The 15,000-nt window shown below is 35.7% G+C and overlaps 2 protein-coding genes and 1 non-coding gene across 4 annotated transcripts in view; 2 read left to right on the forward strand and 1 right to left on the reverse strand.

Moving 5' to 3' along the window:
• LOC136838405 (uncharacterized) overlaps positions 1-8,993 on the reverse strand; it is a 208,005-nt gene extending 199,012 nt beyond the window's left edge. For both annotated transcript variants that reach the window (XM_067103412.1, XM_067103321.1), the window contains exons 1-2: positions 8,900-8,993; positions 8,644-8,732 (exon numbers count right to left, since the gene is read on the reverse strand). The gene's annotated coding sequence lies outside the window, so the exon portion shown is untranslated. The remainder of the gene's footprint in view (positions 1-8,643; positions 8,733-8,899) is intronic.
• Positions 1-15,000, forward strand: part of LOC136838497 (tetraspanin-31-like) — an 80,062-nt gene that overhangs the window by 49,155 nt on the left and 15,907 nt on the right. Inside the window, exon 3 of the mRNA XM_067103549.1 lies at positions 1,766-1,867. Coding sequence (XP_066959650.1) covers positions 1,766-1,867 — 102 coding nt within the window. The remainder of the gene's footprint in view (positions 1-1,765; positions 1,868-15,000) is intronic.
• Positions 870-941, forward strand: TRNAA-UGC (transfer RNA alanine (anticodon UGC)). Its single transcript has one exon. It is a non-coding gene; the product is annotated as a tRNA-Ala (tRNA).

Raw genomic sequence — 15,000 nt, forward strand, 5'->3', positions numbered from 1 at the left:
ACAAAACTCGCCATTGACCGCAGTTCCCCTTGGCTGTGAAATCTCACACGGTATTTTGTTTTTCAGTGTGTAGTTTAGATTATCATAACTCGAATTAACGATGATTTATGGATATCAAAATCGTTTTGGCCTCCAAATGCAATGAAACTTACACAAGGCATTTCTACAGACATACATATACATCCACAAATATATGTATGTATATGTATATATATATATATATATATATATATATATATATATATATATATATATATATATATATATATATATACTGTATATGTGTGTGTGTGTATAACATTACATCCCAACAAAATCTGTCAGGCATTTTTCGTATTTATTGATTTAGTATAATAATGATAAAGCGAGTTGAAGAACAGTAGTACGGTCTCTCTCTCTCTCTCTCTCTCTCTCTCTCTCTCTCTCTCTCTCTCTCTCTCTGTATCCTGTCAGAGATTACACATGCGACCAAACAGACGTGCGTGAGCATGCGTGCTTCCTTCGCCCTCTGGTCCATACATCCGTTTCATTGTGTTCCACAAAATGCCTGTATGAACGGAAGCCAGGGTGAAAGTTTTTCTCGCTGTGAAAGAAAGAGGATTATCGATGCAAACATTTTCTAATCTGTAGCTTTCATCTGTTATTTCTCAGTTTTTTCCTTTTATTTTTATTTCAATGGTGCGTAAACAATTCGCTGGTAAATAATCGATTTCCAAGATTTCAAGATTTGAGCTAAACAATATAATATTCTTCTCAGATGACGTTGGCTTTATGCCAGCACGGGATCTTGTTCTTTAAGTAGTTCTTAAAAGCATTGTAATGATGCTTAAGGAAATCTCTCTATCTCGCTCATTGACAGTAGTCCTCATGGGGGTGTAGCTCAGTGGTAGAGCGCTCGCTTTGCATGTGAGAGGCCCCGGGTTCGATCCCCGGCACCTCCAGTCTTTTAAAAAAGTGCACAGATATCATCATAATTCTTGTGCTGACGCTCGCAGATGTCCAGTTGAGTTAGGAGTCCCACGGCACGTACTCGGCGGTCTCAGGACGAGAAATGGACGATTAGTACTTTTCCTAACAATACGGTTTGTTAATGCTGACTTAAGCTTTGAATAGTGTACAAATGACAAAGTTTAGTTATGGGGTTGTTCGTAGCTGTGAGAGCGGGAAAGAAATGATATATTATCATTATAATTATGAATGGAGGGCCTTGACGAGGTAACCGTTACTCGCTCCTAGGTGAAACCGATCGTCTGTATAATACATATCGTTCTCTCTCTCAACGGTAAGCCTAAATTGTCCCAGCATAACAATAAAGGTCACCTTGGAGCGTGTATGCCCACTTCTCTGCCCCCAGTACCATTCTCTCTCTCTCTCTCTCTCTCTCTCTCTCTCTCTCTCTCTCTCTCTCTCTCTCATTAAAAAGTATAAGTGAGCCCCAAGGTTAATATTAATATGAACGTCCCCGAGATGTTTCGATTATTATTAATTCCAGATGCTTATTATGTTGTCATTTATTATGATACTATATGAGAATTTATGATCATTGCAGCAATAAAATACTGATATTGGTGGTTAAATTAGTTTAGTATTAGCTGTAATCTTTATTCAGTTTACTGCTATCAGTTCATTAATATTTTCATTTAACTGACATTCTATTACTTTAATAATTTACTTGTTTGTTTTGTATTATATTTCACTTGAAATTGTTTACTTATTTTTGTCATATGTTTCTTTTTTCATTAATTCCTCTTTTTTCCCATTTCAGATTTTTACCTACAGCGTTCTAGGTGTAGGGTTCCTGCTCTTCCTCTCAGGCCTCATAGGATGGGTAGCCGGTGCTTCGGAAGCCCTCTGCGTCCTACGGCTGGTAAGACTCTGAGAAGCCATGAGGTGTAGTGCCTTAGACTAAAGCTTATTATTTGTACTTCATTTAACTTTAGTTAATTTATTTACTTATTCACCTGTTCCTTTCAGCTCCTTTTATTTATACAAATGTTTACATTCAGTCTTTAGTTTGCTCCTTCCCGTTGAAGTATGTTAGCCTGACCTCATACTTTGTAAGATGTTCGTCTCAGTGTATCAGTTCATTTCCGTCATGTTCGAATGTAGCAATTTGTTTTTGACTGGTTTATATCTCTGACCCGTCGTGCGGGGTCATTTGCTTCAGGTTGTTCATGTCACTCCATTTTGAAAACGAAGTTGGATGTCAGCAATGAAATATATGTATGGTGACACGAAAATTCTCAATTTTTATTTCATATATTTCATTGAGCAAATTTATACCAAGATTTTTACGGCGGCTTTTAGTCGAAGCTTGGAGGCCTATAAGGAAGTTCGATTTGTTTATGTAAAAACTCATCAGTTTTGTTGTGTGATAATTTTTCCTTTTTAAATTTAAATCCTAACTGACGTCTTGAACTTATACAGAATTTTTTTTTTCCAAAAACTTTGAAATTTTCCCCGTTACTTTTTTTCGTTGAACATATTTTCGATCATGAGTATGACTTGCCATACCGTCCCATTCTTGTCCGCGGTTATCGGAAGTTTCAAATTTAACTCTCTCTCTCTCTCTCTCTCTCTCTCTCTCTCTCTCTCTCTCTCTCTCTCTCTCTCTCTCTGCTAGAAGGAGGGTGAGATGGATGGATGGACGGAAAATGGGCGTGGCTGGTCGGTAGCAGGAAAAAGGGAGGGTACAGACAATGGTGAAAAATACGGAGCACCCACTGGCCACGGCTGAACAGTTTCCAATGCTTCCTGTTATGATTCGTAGAAAATAAACTTATAGCGTATACACTCAAACACGCATAATGAATATATATATATAATATATATATATATATATATATATATATATATATATATATATATATATATGTATGTATGTATATATATACAGTATATATTTATATATGTGCGTATATATCTAAAATATATGTATATATGTGTTTGTGCATATATATATATATATATATATATATATATATATATATATATATATATGTATGTATGTATATATATACAGTATATATTTATATATGTGCGTATATATCTAAAATATATGTATATATGTGTTTGTGCATATATATATATATATATATATATATATATATATATATATATATATATATATATATATATATATTTGTGTTTGTGCATATATATATATATATATATATATATATATATATATATATATATATATATATATATATATATATGTATATATATAAAATATGTATATACGTGTGTGTGTTTGTGCATACATATATATATATATATGTATATATATATATATATATATATATATATATATATATATATACACATATTTAGTGTGTGTATGTATTATGTATTTGTGTGTTTCTACGGTAAAAAGGTTAAAAAGAGCATAGCTGCCAAATCAGTGGAGTGTTATTGGACTTAACCATTTACGTAACGAAAATCTGCCACTTAAGTATAATCAGAGTAATTGCAGCACAAAATAAGGCAGGGAATTTCGTGACATTCTTTCGTAATATTTACGAACATTGGTGCCAGTCTATATACTTATAGTGTGACATCATTCATATGATTACTTGAGAATAATGTTCTGTCTCATTAAATTGTTACGGGGTGCTTGCTCGGCCAAGAGCCCATGCTGATTGACCCAAGGCCGGGTTAATCAAGCATATAACATCAACTACATTCCTGACAAAGAAACTGTGATATTCTGCAGCTTTTACTTTTGAATATTCTTGAGTGTTAGGGAATAATCTGTATATTTATAGTTGATCGTTATTCATATGCTCAACATGGCGTAGTGTTTCTCCACACGCCAGTGAAAATAGCAACAATTATGAGGAATTTTGTAGATTTTCCCAATTAACTTTCATTTGTTTATAATTTGATCTTCATGTCTGTGTATTTTATTTGTTAGCATATTGTGCACTTTCTCATTAATAATAATAATAATAATAATAATAATAATAATAATAATAATAATAATAATAATAATAATAATAATAACAACAGAGAAGTCCCAAATACTTCGCAAAATACCTACAATAACAAAACAAATTTTGTAAAAGCGACTGCTACTTTCAGACATTCAGTAAGTTTCAGTAAACTAATCAATATCTTCGAATTAAATTCAAAGACTCCTATATTCGATCAACCTGGCTGCCATATAGCTGCAATGCTTTCTACCTTTTACGTTTCGTCAGTTCTCTGTAGTCTCCCCCGACTCAGTTTTCGAACTTCACCATTTCTGTCACTCAAGTTTAGTTTTTGTCAGTATTTATTACAGTTGCATATTCCATAACGTTTTCTTTTAATACTTTTGTGAAGTATATACCAGAAAGTAAAAGCTCGTAGCTTGGATCAACACCGAATGTACAACACATAATGCATTGAGCTTTGTTAGCTAGACCTATGAGAAACAAAACTATTATAGTACTTCCTGCCTTAGACCTATAATTGTCTAATTACGCCATTACAGTATATCGTACCTTAAAATTGTGACTGACTAAACTTCCATTACATCGTTCCTTAGACCCATGACTGAAAAAATTGTTCCATTGCATTGTGACCTAGACTTATGCTGACAAAACGATTCCATTGCATTGTGACCTAGACTTATTTTGACAAAATTATTCCATTGCATTGTGACCTAGACATGCTGACAAAATGATTCCATTGCATTGTGTCCTAGACTTATGCTGACATAATGATTCCATTGCATTGTGACCTAGACTTATGCTGACAAAATGATTCCACTGCATTGTGACCTTAGACTTATTCGGACAAAATTATTCCATTGTATTGTGACGTAGACTTATGCTGACAAAATTATTCCATTGCATTGTGACGTAGACTTATACTGACAAATGATTCCATTGCATTGTGACCTAGACTTATGCTGACAAAATGATTCCATTGCATTATGGTCTAGACTTATGCTGACAAAATTATTCCATTGTATTGTGACGCAGACTTATGCTGACAAAATGATTCCATTGCATTGTGACGTAGACTTATGCTGACAAATGATTCCATTGCATTGTGACCTAGACTTATGCTGAGAAAATTATTCCATTGCATTATGACCTAGACTTATGCTGACAAAATGATTCCATTGCATTGTGACTTAGACTTACGCTGACAAAATGATTCAATTTCATTCTAGACTTATGCTGACAAACTTTTTCATTGCATTATGACCTAGACTTATGCAGACAAAGTGATTTCATTGCATTATGACCTATTTTATGCTGACAAAATTATTCCATTGCATTGTGACCTAGACTTATGCTGACAAAATGATCCCAATGCATTGTGACCTAGACTTATGCTGATAAAATTATTCCATTGCATTGTGACAAAGACTTATGCTAACAAAATTATTCCATTGCATTGTGACCTAGACTTATGCTGACAAAATGATTCCATTGCATTGTGACGTAGACTTATGCTGACAAAATGATTCCATTGCATTGTGACGTAGACTTATGCAGACAAAATTATTCCATTGCATTATGACCTAGACTTATGCTGACAAAATGATTCCATTGCATTGTGACTTAGACTTACGCTGACAAAATGATTCCATATCATTCTAGACTTATGCTGACAAAATTTTTCATTGCATTATGACCTAGACTTATGCAGACAAAGTGATTTCATTGCATTATGACCTAAACTTATGCTGACAAAATGATTCCACTGCATTGTGACCTAGACTTATGCTGACAAAATGATCCCAATGCATTGTGACCTAGACTTATGCTGACAGAATGATCCCAATGCATTGTGACCTAGACTTATGCTGATAAAATTATTCCATTGCATTGTGACAAAGACTTATGCTGACAAAATGATTCCATTGCATTGTGACCTAGACTTATGCTGACAAAATGATTCCATTGCATTGTAACCTAGACTTATGCTGACAAAATGATTCCATTGCATTGTGACCTAGCCTTTTGCTGACAAAATTTTTCCATTGCATTGTGACCTAGACTTATTTTGACGAAATTATTCCATTGCATTGTGGCGTAGACTTATGCTAACAAAATTATTCCATTGCATTATGGTCTAGACTTATGCTGACAAATTTTTTATTGCATTATGACCTAGACTTAAGCAGACAAAATGTTTCTTTTGCATTATGACCTAGACTTATGCTGACATAATTATTCCATTGCATTATGACGTAGACATATGCTGACAAAATTATTCCATTGCATTGTGACGTAGAGTTATGCTGACAAAATGACTCCATTGCATTACGGTCTAGACTTATGCTGACAAAATTTTTCATTGCATTATGACCTAGATTTATGCAGGCAAAATGATTCCATTGCATTGTGACCTAGACTTATTTTGACAAAATTATTCCATTGCATTGTGACGTAGACTTATGCTGACAAAATTACTCCATTGCGTTATGGTCTAGACTTAAGCTGACATCATTTTTCACTGCATTATGACCTAGGCTTATGCAGACAAAATGATTCCATAGCATTGTGACCTAGACTTATGCTGACAAAATTATTCCATTGCATTATGATCTAGACTTATGCTGACAAAATTATTCCATTGCATTGTGACCTAGACTTATGCTGACAAAGTGACTCCATTGCATCATGACCTAGACTTATGCTGACAAAATTATTCCATTGCATTGTTGCCTAGACTTATGCTGACAAAATTATTCCATTGCATTGTGACATAGACTTATGCTGACAAAATTAATCCATTGCATTATGGCCTAGACTTATGCTGACAAAATTTTTCATTACATTATGGCCATTATGACCTAGACTTATGCAGACAAAATTATTCCATTGCATTGTGACATAGACTTATGCTGACAAAATGATTACATTGCATTGTGATGTAGACTTATGCTGACAAAATTATTCCATTGCATTGTGACCTAGACTTATGCTGACAAAATTATTCCATTCCATTATGGCATAGACTTATGCTGACAAAATTATTCACTGCATTATGACTTAGGCTTTTGTAGACAAAATGATTCCATTGCATTTTGACCTAGACTTTTGCAGACAAAATTATTCCATTGAATTATGGCCTAGACTTATGCTGACAAAATTATTCATTGCATTATGACCTAGACTTTTGCAGACAAAATTATTCCATTGCATTGTGACCTAGACGTAAGCTGACAAAATTATTCCATTGCATTGGCCTAGACTTATGCTAACAAAATGATTCCACTGCATTGTGACCTAGACTTATGCTGACAAAATTATTCCATTGCATTGTGACCTAGACGTAAGCTGACAAAATTATTCCATTGCATTGGCCTAGACTTATGCTAACAAAATGATTCCACTGCATTGTGACCTAGACTTATGCTGACAAAATGATTCCACTGCATTGTGACCTAGACTTATGCTGATAAATTTATCCCATCGCATTATGGCCTAGACTGCTGACAAAATTATTCATTGCATTATGACCTAGACTTATGCTGACAAAATTATTCCAATTCACTGTGACCTAGACTTATGCTGACAAAATGATTCCATTGCATTATGACCTAGACTTATGATAACAAAATTATTCCATTGGACTGTGACCTAGATTTATGGCCGAAAAACTTGTGCCATTGCATTGTGACCTAGACCCATTATTGATGAAACCATTCCATTATATCGTGACCTAGACCCAGGACTGATAAAACCACTCTATTACATCATGACCTAGACCCATGACTGATACGACTATTCCACTACGTCGTAACCTAGAATCATGACTGATAAAGTTACTCTATTACATCGTGACCTAGACCTATGACTGATAAAACCATTCCATTACATCTTGACCTAGACCCCTGACTGATATGACTATTCCATTACGTCGTAACCTAGAATTATGACTGATAAAACCATTCCATTATATCATGACCTAGACCTAGACCCATGACTGATAAAACCATTCCGGTACATCGTAACCTAGACCTATGGGTAACATAACTAAGATTACATTGTGTAAGATACCTGTTACTTCTTTGCACAAGATTGTTATGGACACAAATTTTACAGGACAATATAACTTAACGCATAATAATAAGACCTGTGCGCATTCATCACTCATCTCACTTAAAGTACGAGTCTCCAGTGACTAAGGAAACACACACAACTAGTTCTAGGCCTATGACTATTTTCGTGTAGGCCATCCTTAAATGACTACAAAATACGAGTTGCAAGACTATGTTTGTGTTACGTACCTGTAAAATACGGTACGTGTAGAAATAGATCATTCTATCTGTTAACATAAATAAAAATTTTCAGAAATTTAAGTATAGTTAAGTGGGCCAGCCAATTTCTCTGCAAAAACTACGAAATCTGTGACTTCGCCTGAGCTCTCGCGTCCTGAATTCACACCGAAGGTCGAATAGCCCTGTATCTTTTCAAAATATGAGACGCCAACATTGAATACAGATGTTAAGAGAGCGAAACAACTCCCTCTCCAAATTTCCAAATGCTGCGGCATCATCTCCCACTCAAATGAAATAAACTCGAGCTGTCCCCGGTAGCACCACAGTAGGTCACAACACTGAAAGACTCAGAACGGATCATAAATTACAAGACAAACGTGCTGTAAGCATGCACCAACCAGGATTTTATGACATACCGGATTCGTAGATCTTTTATTGCGCCTTCCGGCCGTGCCCATCAACTTGTTTCACGATTCGAAGTCAAAACTCTCGGCTGTCTCCAACCCTGGTAAAAGATCAAAAGGTAAATGATGAAACGGTAAAAGATGAAATCACAATTGTGGATACGAATACTCTCGAGAGAACGTATCATGTTTCAGTCAGTAAAATGGCTCGCTACAATGTAAAAAATAGTTTCAGTTATAAACTGGGAAACATGTATAAAGAGCTCACCTTTATAAAGGGAAATCCTGGCCTCGATTTTCAAGAAGGGATGTGCAGTCCAACCTGGCCTATCATTTTTGGCCTAACTGCCGCCACCGCATTCAGGCACCGAAAAACACTGAGACGGTTAACGCCAATATCCATCCGCTACGCTAACTAGTTCCAATTATCGACCATCAAATAAGAAAAATCTGTAGAATCTTATTGCTTTTATTAACTTCATGAATCGTCACTACTCTCTCATCATGAGGTTCAGTGATTAACATCAAATATTCAATTCCAATATATATATATATATATATATATATATATATATATATATATATATATATATATATATATATATATATATATATTTGGAATTTAATTTCAGAGACGAGTCGAGAACAGCCGAAGGTAATTAATAGCAGGAATACTCCATAATATCTGAAAGCGTAGGTTCGCATTTTAGGAAAAATAAAAATTTCTTTTTAATTTCGTATATTTCGAAAATAGAATATAAAAATGTTTAGAAGTCAAATTAAGTACAATGCCTCTCGCTTCCGCACAAAGCGTGTCAGTATATTTTCCTGAGATTAATAACGGTCGCCTACCGGTAATAAACGCCAAGTCGTGACATGCCCAGCCCAGCTTAGGTCTAGCCATTTCCACCACTGGCCTTTACTTTATTAGCATGCAGAATGAAGGTATCTTGGTTCGAATTTGTAACCATGTAACGACCTTGACCATTTGTTATTTTACTTTCATTTTTTATGGTAAAAACACTGCAGTATATAGACGGCCCAAGTCCACTCAGAAATTACGTTGTCTTAGTAGGTTTTAATGTGTATTTGAAAGTTTTGAAACATACTTTCGTTGTTATCAGCTTTACTTATGGATTCCGTGACGCCACCGGAGGCCACATGAAAGAAAGCCATAAAAGCCGACCAAATGAGCCCTTTCGAAGCCGCAGAGTGCAAGACGGTATCTATAATTAGTTTACATTTTCTCTCTGTTGCTAATTACGTACAATTCGGCTGTGGTTTCAGCGTGCGTGCGCCAGCAGGAAAGTGCTCACTTCTCATGGCAGAAGTAAATTAAGAAAGTATCCTTGAACGAAAGGCTTAGAAAACAACGTAAGAAAATGAGAATGATTGTCAGTTTCGTTGTTAATAACCGGCAACTTTATAATGAATTCATGAAGGCCATTCGTAGAATGACGTGAGAAAAATAACTAAGTGAAGATAAATTTGAGACTAGTAATGCTTATCTGAATTTACACGTTACCAGCATTCAGTATATTAAGGTGATCAATCATATTAAATTTCCAGGAATGGGGGATTTGATAACTCAGGCCATTGCCACACGCTTCATTCCCCTTATATTGTCTCAATTTTTCAAAACATTGGTTTTAATACTACGCTCCGCCCTACACTTTGATCGGGTCCTAGGTCTATACGATCCATTGTTGGACATACGCCATCCGGTCTTAAGCCGACTTTAGGAAAGTGAAAGACTCCCGGTGTGTTCAGAGCATTACCTTTAAAGACTGGCGGTCGCCCATCCAAGTGCTGACCAGGCAGTGAAGTGAACATGCTTTTATGCATAGCTATGCATCGCATTCATAGGGGTCACCCGTCCAGCTCCCTAATATTGGCATTTAGACTTAACTTTCAAAAGTTGAGCAAGACAGTATTATACATATGTACAGTAATGTAAGTGTTGAAGAAATAAAAAAAAAAAAAAATGGGATGAACGGAAGAGACAAAGATGTAATATAGAATACACAAAACGTTTAGGCATAATGCTTAGATTATGTATCACACAAAATATCTAAAATTAAGCATACAAGATAAGACTTCAGAATGAAAAACCTGAAATGATGTGGATGAAGGAAAAACTAATGAAAAAAGGAAGAGATACAAACATGGAAGACAGGGAAATTAATAAAAGCTGAGCTTAATTTTCGAGAAATGTATCAGAAGGTGAAGGAGATAACTGAATAGAACATCATTAAACAACTCTTGAAATGAAAACAAAAATACAAATGAAACAAAGACATACAAACACACTCACAGAGCAGAAAGAAACAGAGAATAAAAGAGAACTGAATAGCGTCGAAGCATAAGAGAGAGAGAGAGAGAGAGAGAGAGAGAGAGAGAGAGAGAGAGAGAGAGAGAGAGAGAGAGAGCGAAATGTGAAAACTTTCTCCGCCGAAGACCACGTGACTCCACAAGCGCGTCTTTCCGTGAAGCATAATGTCGCCTAATTATACGGAAAAAGGCGCGAACTTTCTGAGAAAGTACCGCGGGGGAAACTCCTCTCTTCTGCTTTACGACGTCTTTTCACTTAATTACCTAACACTGTTACGTTACACTTTTATGAACACGGCTTTGCGAGCGTCCATGTGACGCGACGACGGACGTGTTACGGCGGTCGGACGATACTATTGTTATCAAGTCGGCTGAGGGTGAGGAATTTTTCTTTCTTTTTTTTTTCTTTTACGTGAAATGGTTTGTTTCATGCCTAGGCTACCTGCTCGTATAGACTTGTTCCGTATGATTGTTTGTGTATCTTAGATAATAATAATAATAATAATAATAATAATAATAATAATAATAATAATAATAATAATAATAATAATAACACTCGTAGTAACATGAGTCTTGAAGTGCAGAAACAAATCTACAGTTATGTGTGGCTACAAATATATTTAAAAATAAATCTCAACATTGAGCTTTCGGGAATCTGTTCGATTCCCCTTTTCAATCAGTGAAAAGCGGAAACGAACAGATTCCCTTTTCAGTCAGTGAAAAGGGAATTAAACAGATTCCCGAAAGCGCTCTGTTTATATTTATTTGTAAATATATATGTACCCATTCATGACTAGGTTTGTTTCTCCAGTAATAATAATAATAATAATAATAATAATAATAATAATAATAATAATAATAATAATAATGGAACAAGGAATTTCCGGAGATTTAACTAAGGTAACTTGAACACCTAATATTAAGAAGATACTTGACCGCTTTCAAATTAAATGTCTGAACAGATTGACGTAAGACAAATGAGATTTTTTTAACACTTTGTTTCCTTTTGTTTTGTTTTGTGGAAACACTGAGACGAGCAAGAACTCAACTTTTATTTATTAATTTTTACAGTCAAGCGATAGTTAAAACTTAAATTTCTAAGTCGGTAATTGCGAGATAAGACAGTGATAAGAAAATAAGCTTGGACGGGAACTCTCTCTTAAAGGTAACTAATTTATTACTTTTACATAGATTCGTAATTATATATGCATACATATGCACACACACGTGTGTGTGTATGTGTGACTGTGTTTCCGTGCCATGAAATACATGAAGATTTGTGCCGTCTGAATTTGTGTGTGTGCGTGTTCATGTGTGAACACATCGAGAGAGAGAGAGAGAGAGAGAGAGAGAGAGAGAGAGAGAGAGAGAGAGAGAGAGACATTTACAACTATGATATATGTAAAATATGACCTACTCTTATTTATTTCATAATTATTAAAAAACAGTTAATGAAAAATATTTTGGTAAAATTGTATGGCAGTACGAACAACCAGGGAAAAATCTGAGTAAGAAATTATAAAAGAGAGATTACATATAAAAAAGCTTCACTGTCCCCGTTGTTCTGAATAATATAGTCACGTCTATGGTCTGCTCCAAAGGGCGGAGAAAGATTGCATCTCCGATAAAAAGTGATGATAAGAAAAAGAAACGGATTATATTGTTCCGGAGGACCACTTTCACTCCGTCACTTTCGTTGACTTTGGAATAAGAGTTAAAAATCTTTAACTGCCTTTGTAACGAAAGTGAACAATCTGTATTCGCCTACTGTATTCACCATAATTATGAAAGCATTAAACATTTTTCTGTGCCCAGTAAGTAAGGTCTGTATAGTGCGTTGACTTCTTAACGAAGATGATTAATGTTTCATTAGCTTCGTGATGAAAGTGAATAATCTTCCATCACGTACGTAATGACATTGAATAATCATTCATCACTTTTGTAAAGAACATGAACAATGTTTCATCGGCTTCGTAGTAAAGATGGAAAAATCTTTCATAGCCAGCCCTCTTAATGAAAGTCAGTCATCCATTATCCCCTCCGCAATGAAAGTGTAAAATCTTTCATCATCTTCGTAATGAAAGTTATTAATTGGTCAGTGCTACTTGCACAACATCCTTTGTTCACAAGGCAAGTGCCAACCAAGGTCCAAAGAAACGGAGGTCAACCCACGGGAGGCACAAAATGTGTCGCTACCTGCACATCCCGGATATGACGTCATAGGGTACCTCCCGACCTTGTTTATCCCAGGATTAATCCTGGTTTACCGCAGGTCAGGCTACTGACTTCTCATTCGTTTCCAAAGTGGGCTGGCGTTGGCAGGAAAACATTTGTACTTCCGCATTTTGATTAAACCAGTAGGTCTTGTGTCGTACTGTAGTGGTACCGCTGTCGTCATTCAACAAGATGCCAAAATACTGTGCTGTCTTTTTTTCCCCGTAGGTGGGTAGTGCCGTCAGTGCACCTTGTGCGTTGCACTGTAGGCATTACTTAAGGTTCTTTGCAGCGTGCCCTCGGCCCCTAGCTGCAACCCCTTTCGTTCCTTTTACTGTACCTCCTTTCATATTCTCTTTCATCCATCTGACTTTCCACCCTCTCTTAACAGTTGTTCCGTAGTGCAACTGCGAGGTTTTCCTCCTATTACACCTTTCAAACCTTTTGCTGTCAATATCCGTTTCAGCACTGAATGACCTTATTGGCCCCAGTGCTTGGCCCTTGGCCTAAATTCTATATTCTATATGTACGGTTGTTCATCGAATTTGAAAAAACGAAGTGATAATGTTAGTTTTCACCGCTTCCTTAAGAATGAGGAATCAAAACAGATGGATTCACTTACGCAAGAGAAAGGACCCCTTTAACGCTGAAACTGCAGCTATATGTAGTGGTCATTGACAACCGACAGCATTTTCTTTGGACCTTGGTGCGAACGGCAGTGGGTTACATAGAGGCCTGCGAGCCAGCGCCGCCAGGTCAAGAGAGGGAATATCCTCGATTATGGTCGAACATCTGGTCATATTCGTCATGGAAAGTCCTTTGCACGCCGGACGACGGAAATTGCTGGCTTTCTGTGGTCTTTCGGGCGTCTGTTGCTTTTGTTGTTGCTTTTAGGTGAAAGTGCACCTGATCGCCATGTTTATGGATGCGTGACGGGACACACTCGCGTACGTACAGAAAGGGAAATAGGTTTGTTGTGTATAACTCTCAGTCACAGCAGGTGTAAATAAATAGATTCTTCAGATTTTTGCTATTACTGTATTACTCTATATGTGACTATTAAAGAGATTACTTTAGTATTTATCATCTAGATGACATCAATAATTTGCCAGATTGATAACTCACGAATTATATTATATTTTATCATCACCTTTCGTTTCATTTTTAATAGTTACAGGAATCAATGTATGAATAACTTTCCTTCAGTATTTTGCGACGAATTTAAACGATAATTAGGTACTTCATATAAGTCTCAGAAACAAAACACAAGGTCAGTATTGAAATCAAGCTTTTCGCTCGTCTCAACTTTTTAAAGACAATAAGAGTTTTATGAAGATAGTACAGTAAAGCCTTGAGGTTTTAAATATATCAGAGGCAAAAGATTTGGGAAGTAGAGGAGACTTAAACATAAATGCCACTGTTAAACAGTATATATAGGCCTGCTCTCTCTCTCTCTCTCTCTCTCTCTCTCTCTCTCTCTCTCTCTCTCTCTCTCTCTCTCTCTCAAACACATATTATACACACACACACATATACACACACACGAGAGAGAGATCTGGTAATGACATATGCTTAGAAAGCACCTAGATAGTTTAAGGAATACAACTATCATTTTTAATGAGTAGTAAAGGAATAACGGTAGCAAACGGAAAAATAATTATTCTTTACAAGAGAATGAATCGTCATTTTAACAAAAACTGAAGAGTCAAAATTAAGTTCTAAAAAGTAAGAAAGGATATATGTTGGCGCCTAGGGAAAGCTAAGTAAAATAAATATATAAAGGCAATAATAAATAGATAGAAGGAAAAAATATGAGTGAATATG

Source organism: Macrobrachium rosenbergii, chromosome 1 (genome assembly GCF_040412425.1).
Source record: "Macrobrachium rosenbergii isolate ZJJX-2024 chromosome 1, ASM4041242v1, whole genome shotgun sequence".
Classification (NCBI taxonomy): Eukaryota; Metazoa; Arthropoda; class Malacostraca; order Decapoda; family Palaemonidae; genus Macrobrachium; species Macrobrachium rosenbergii.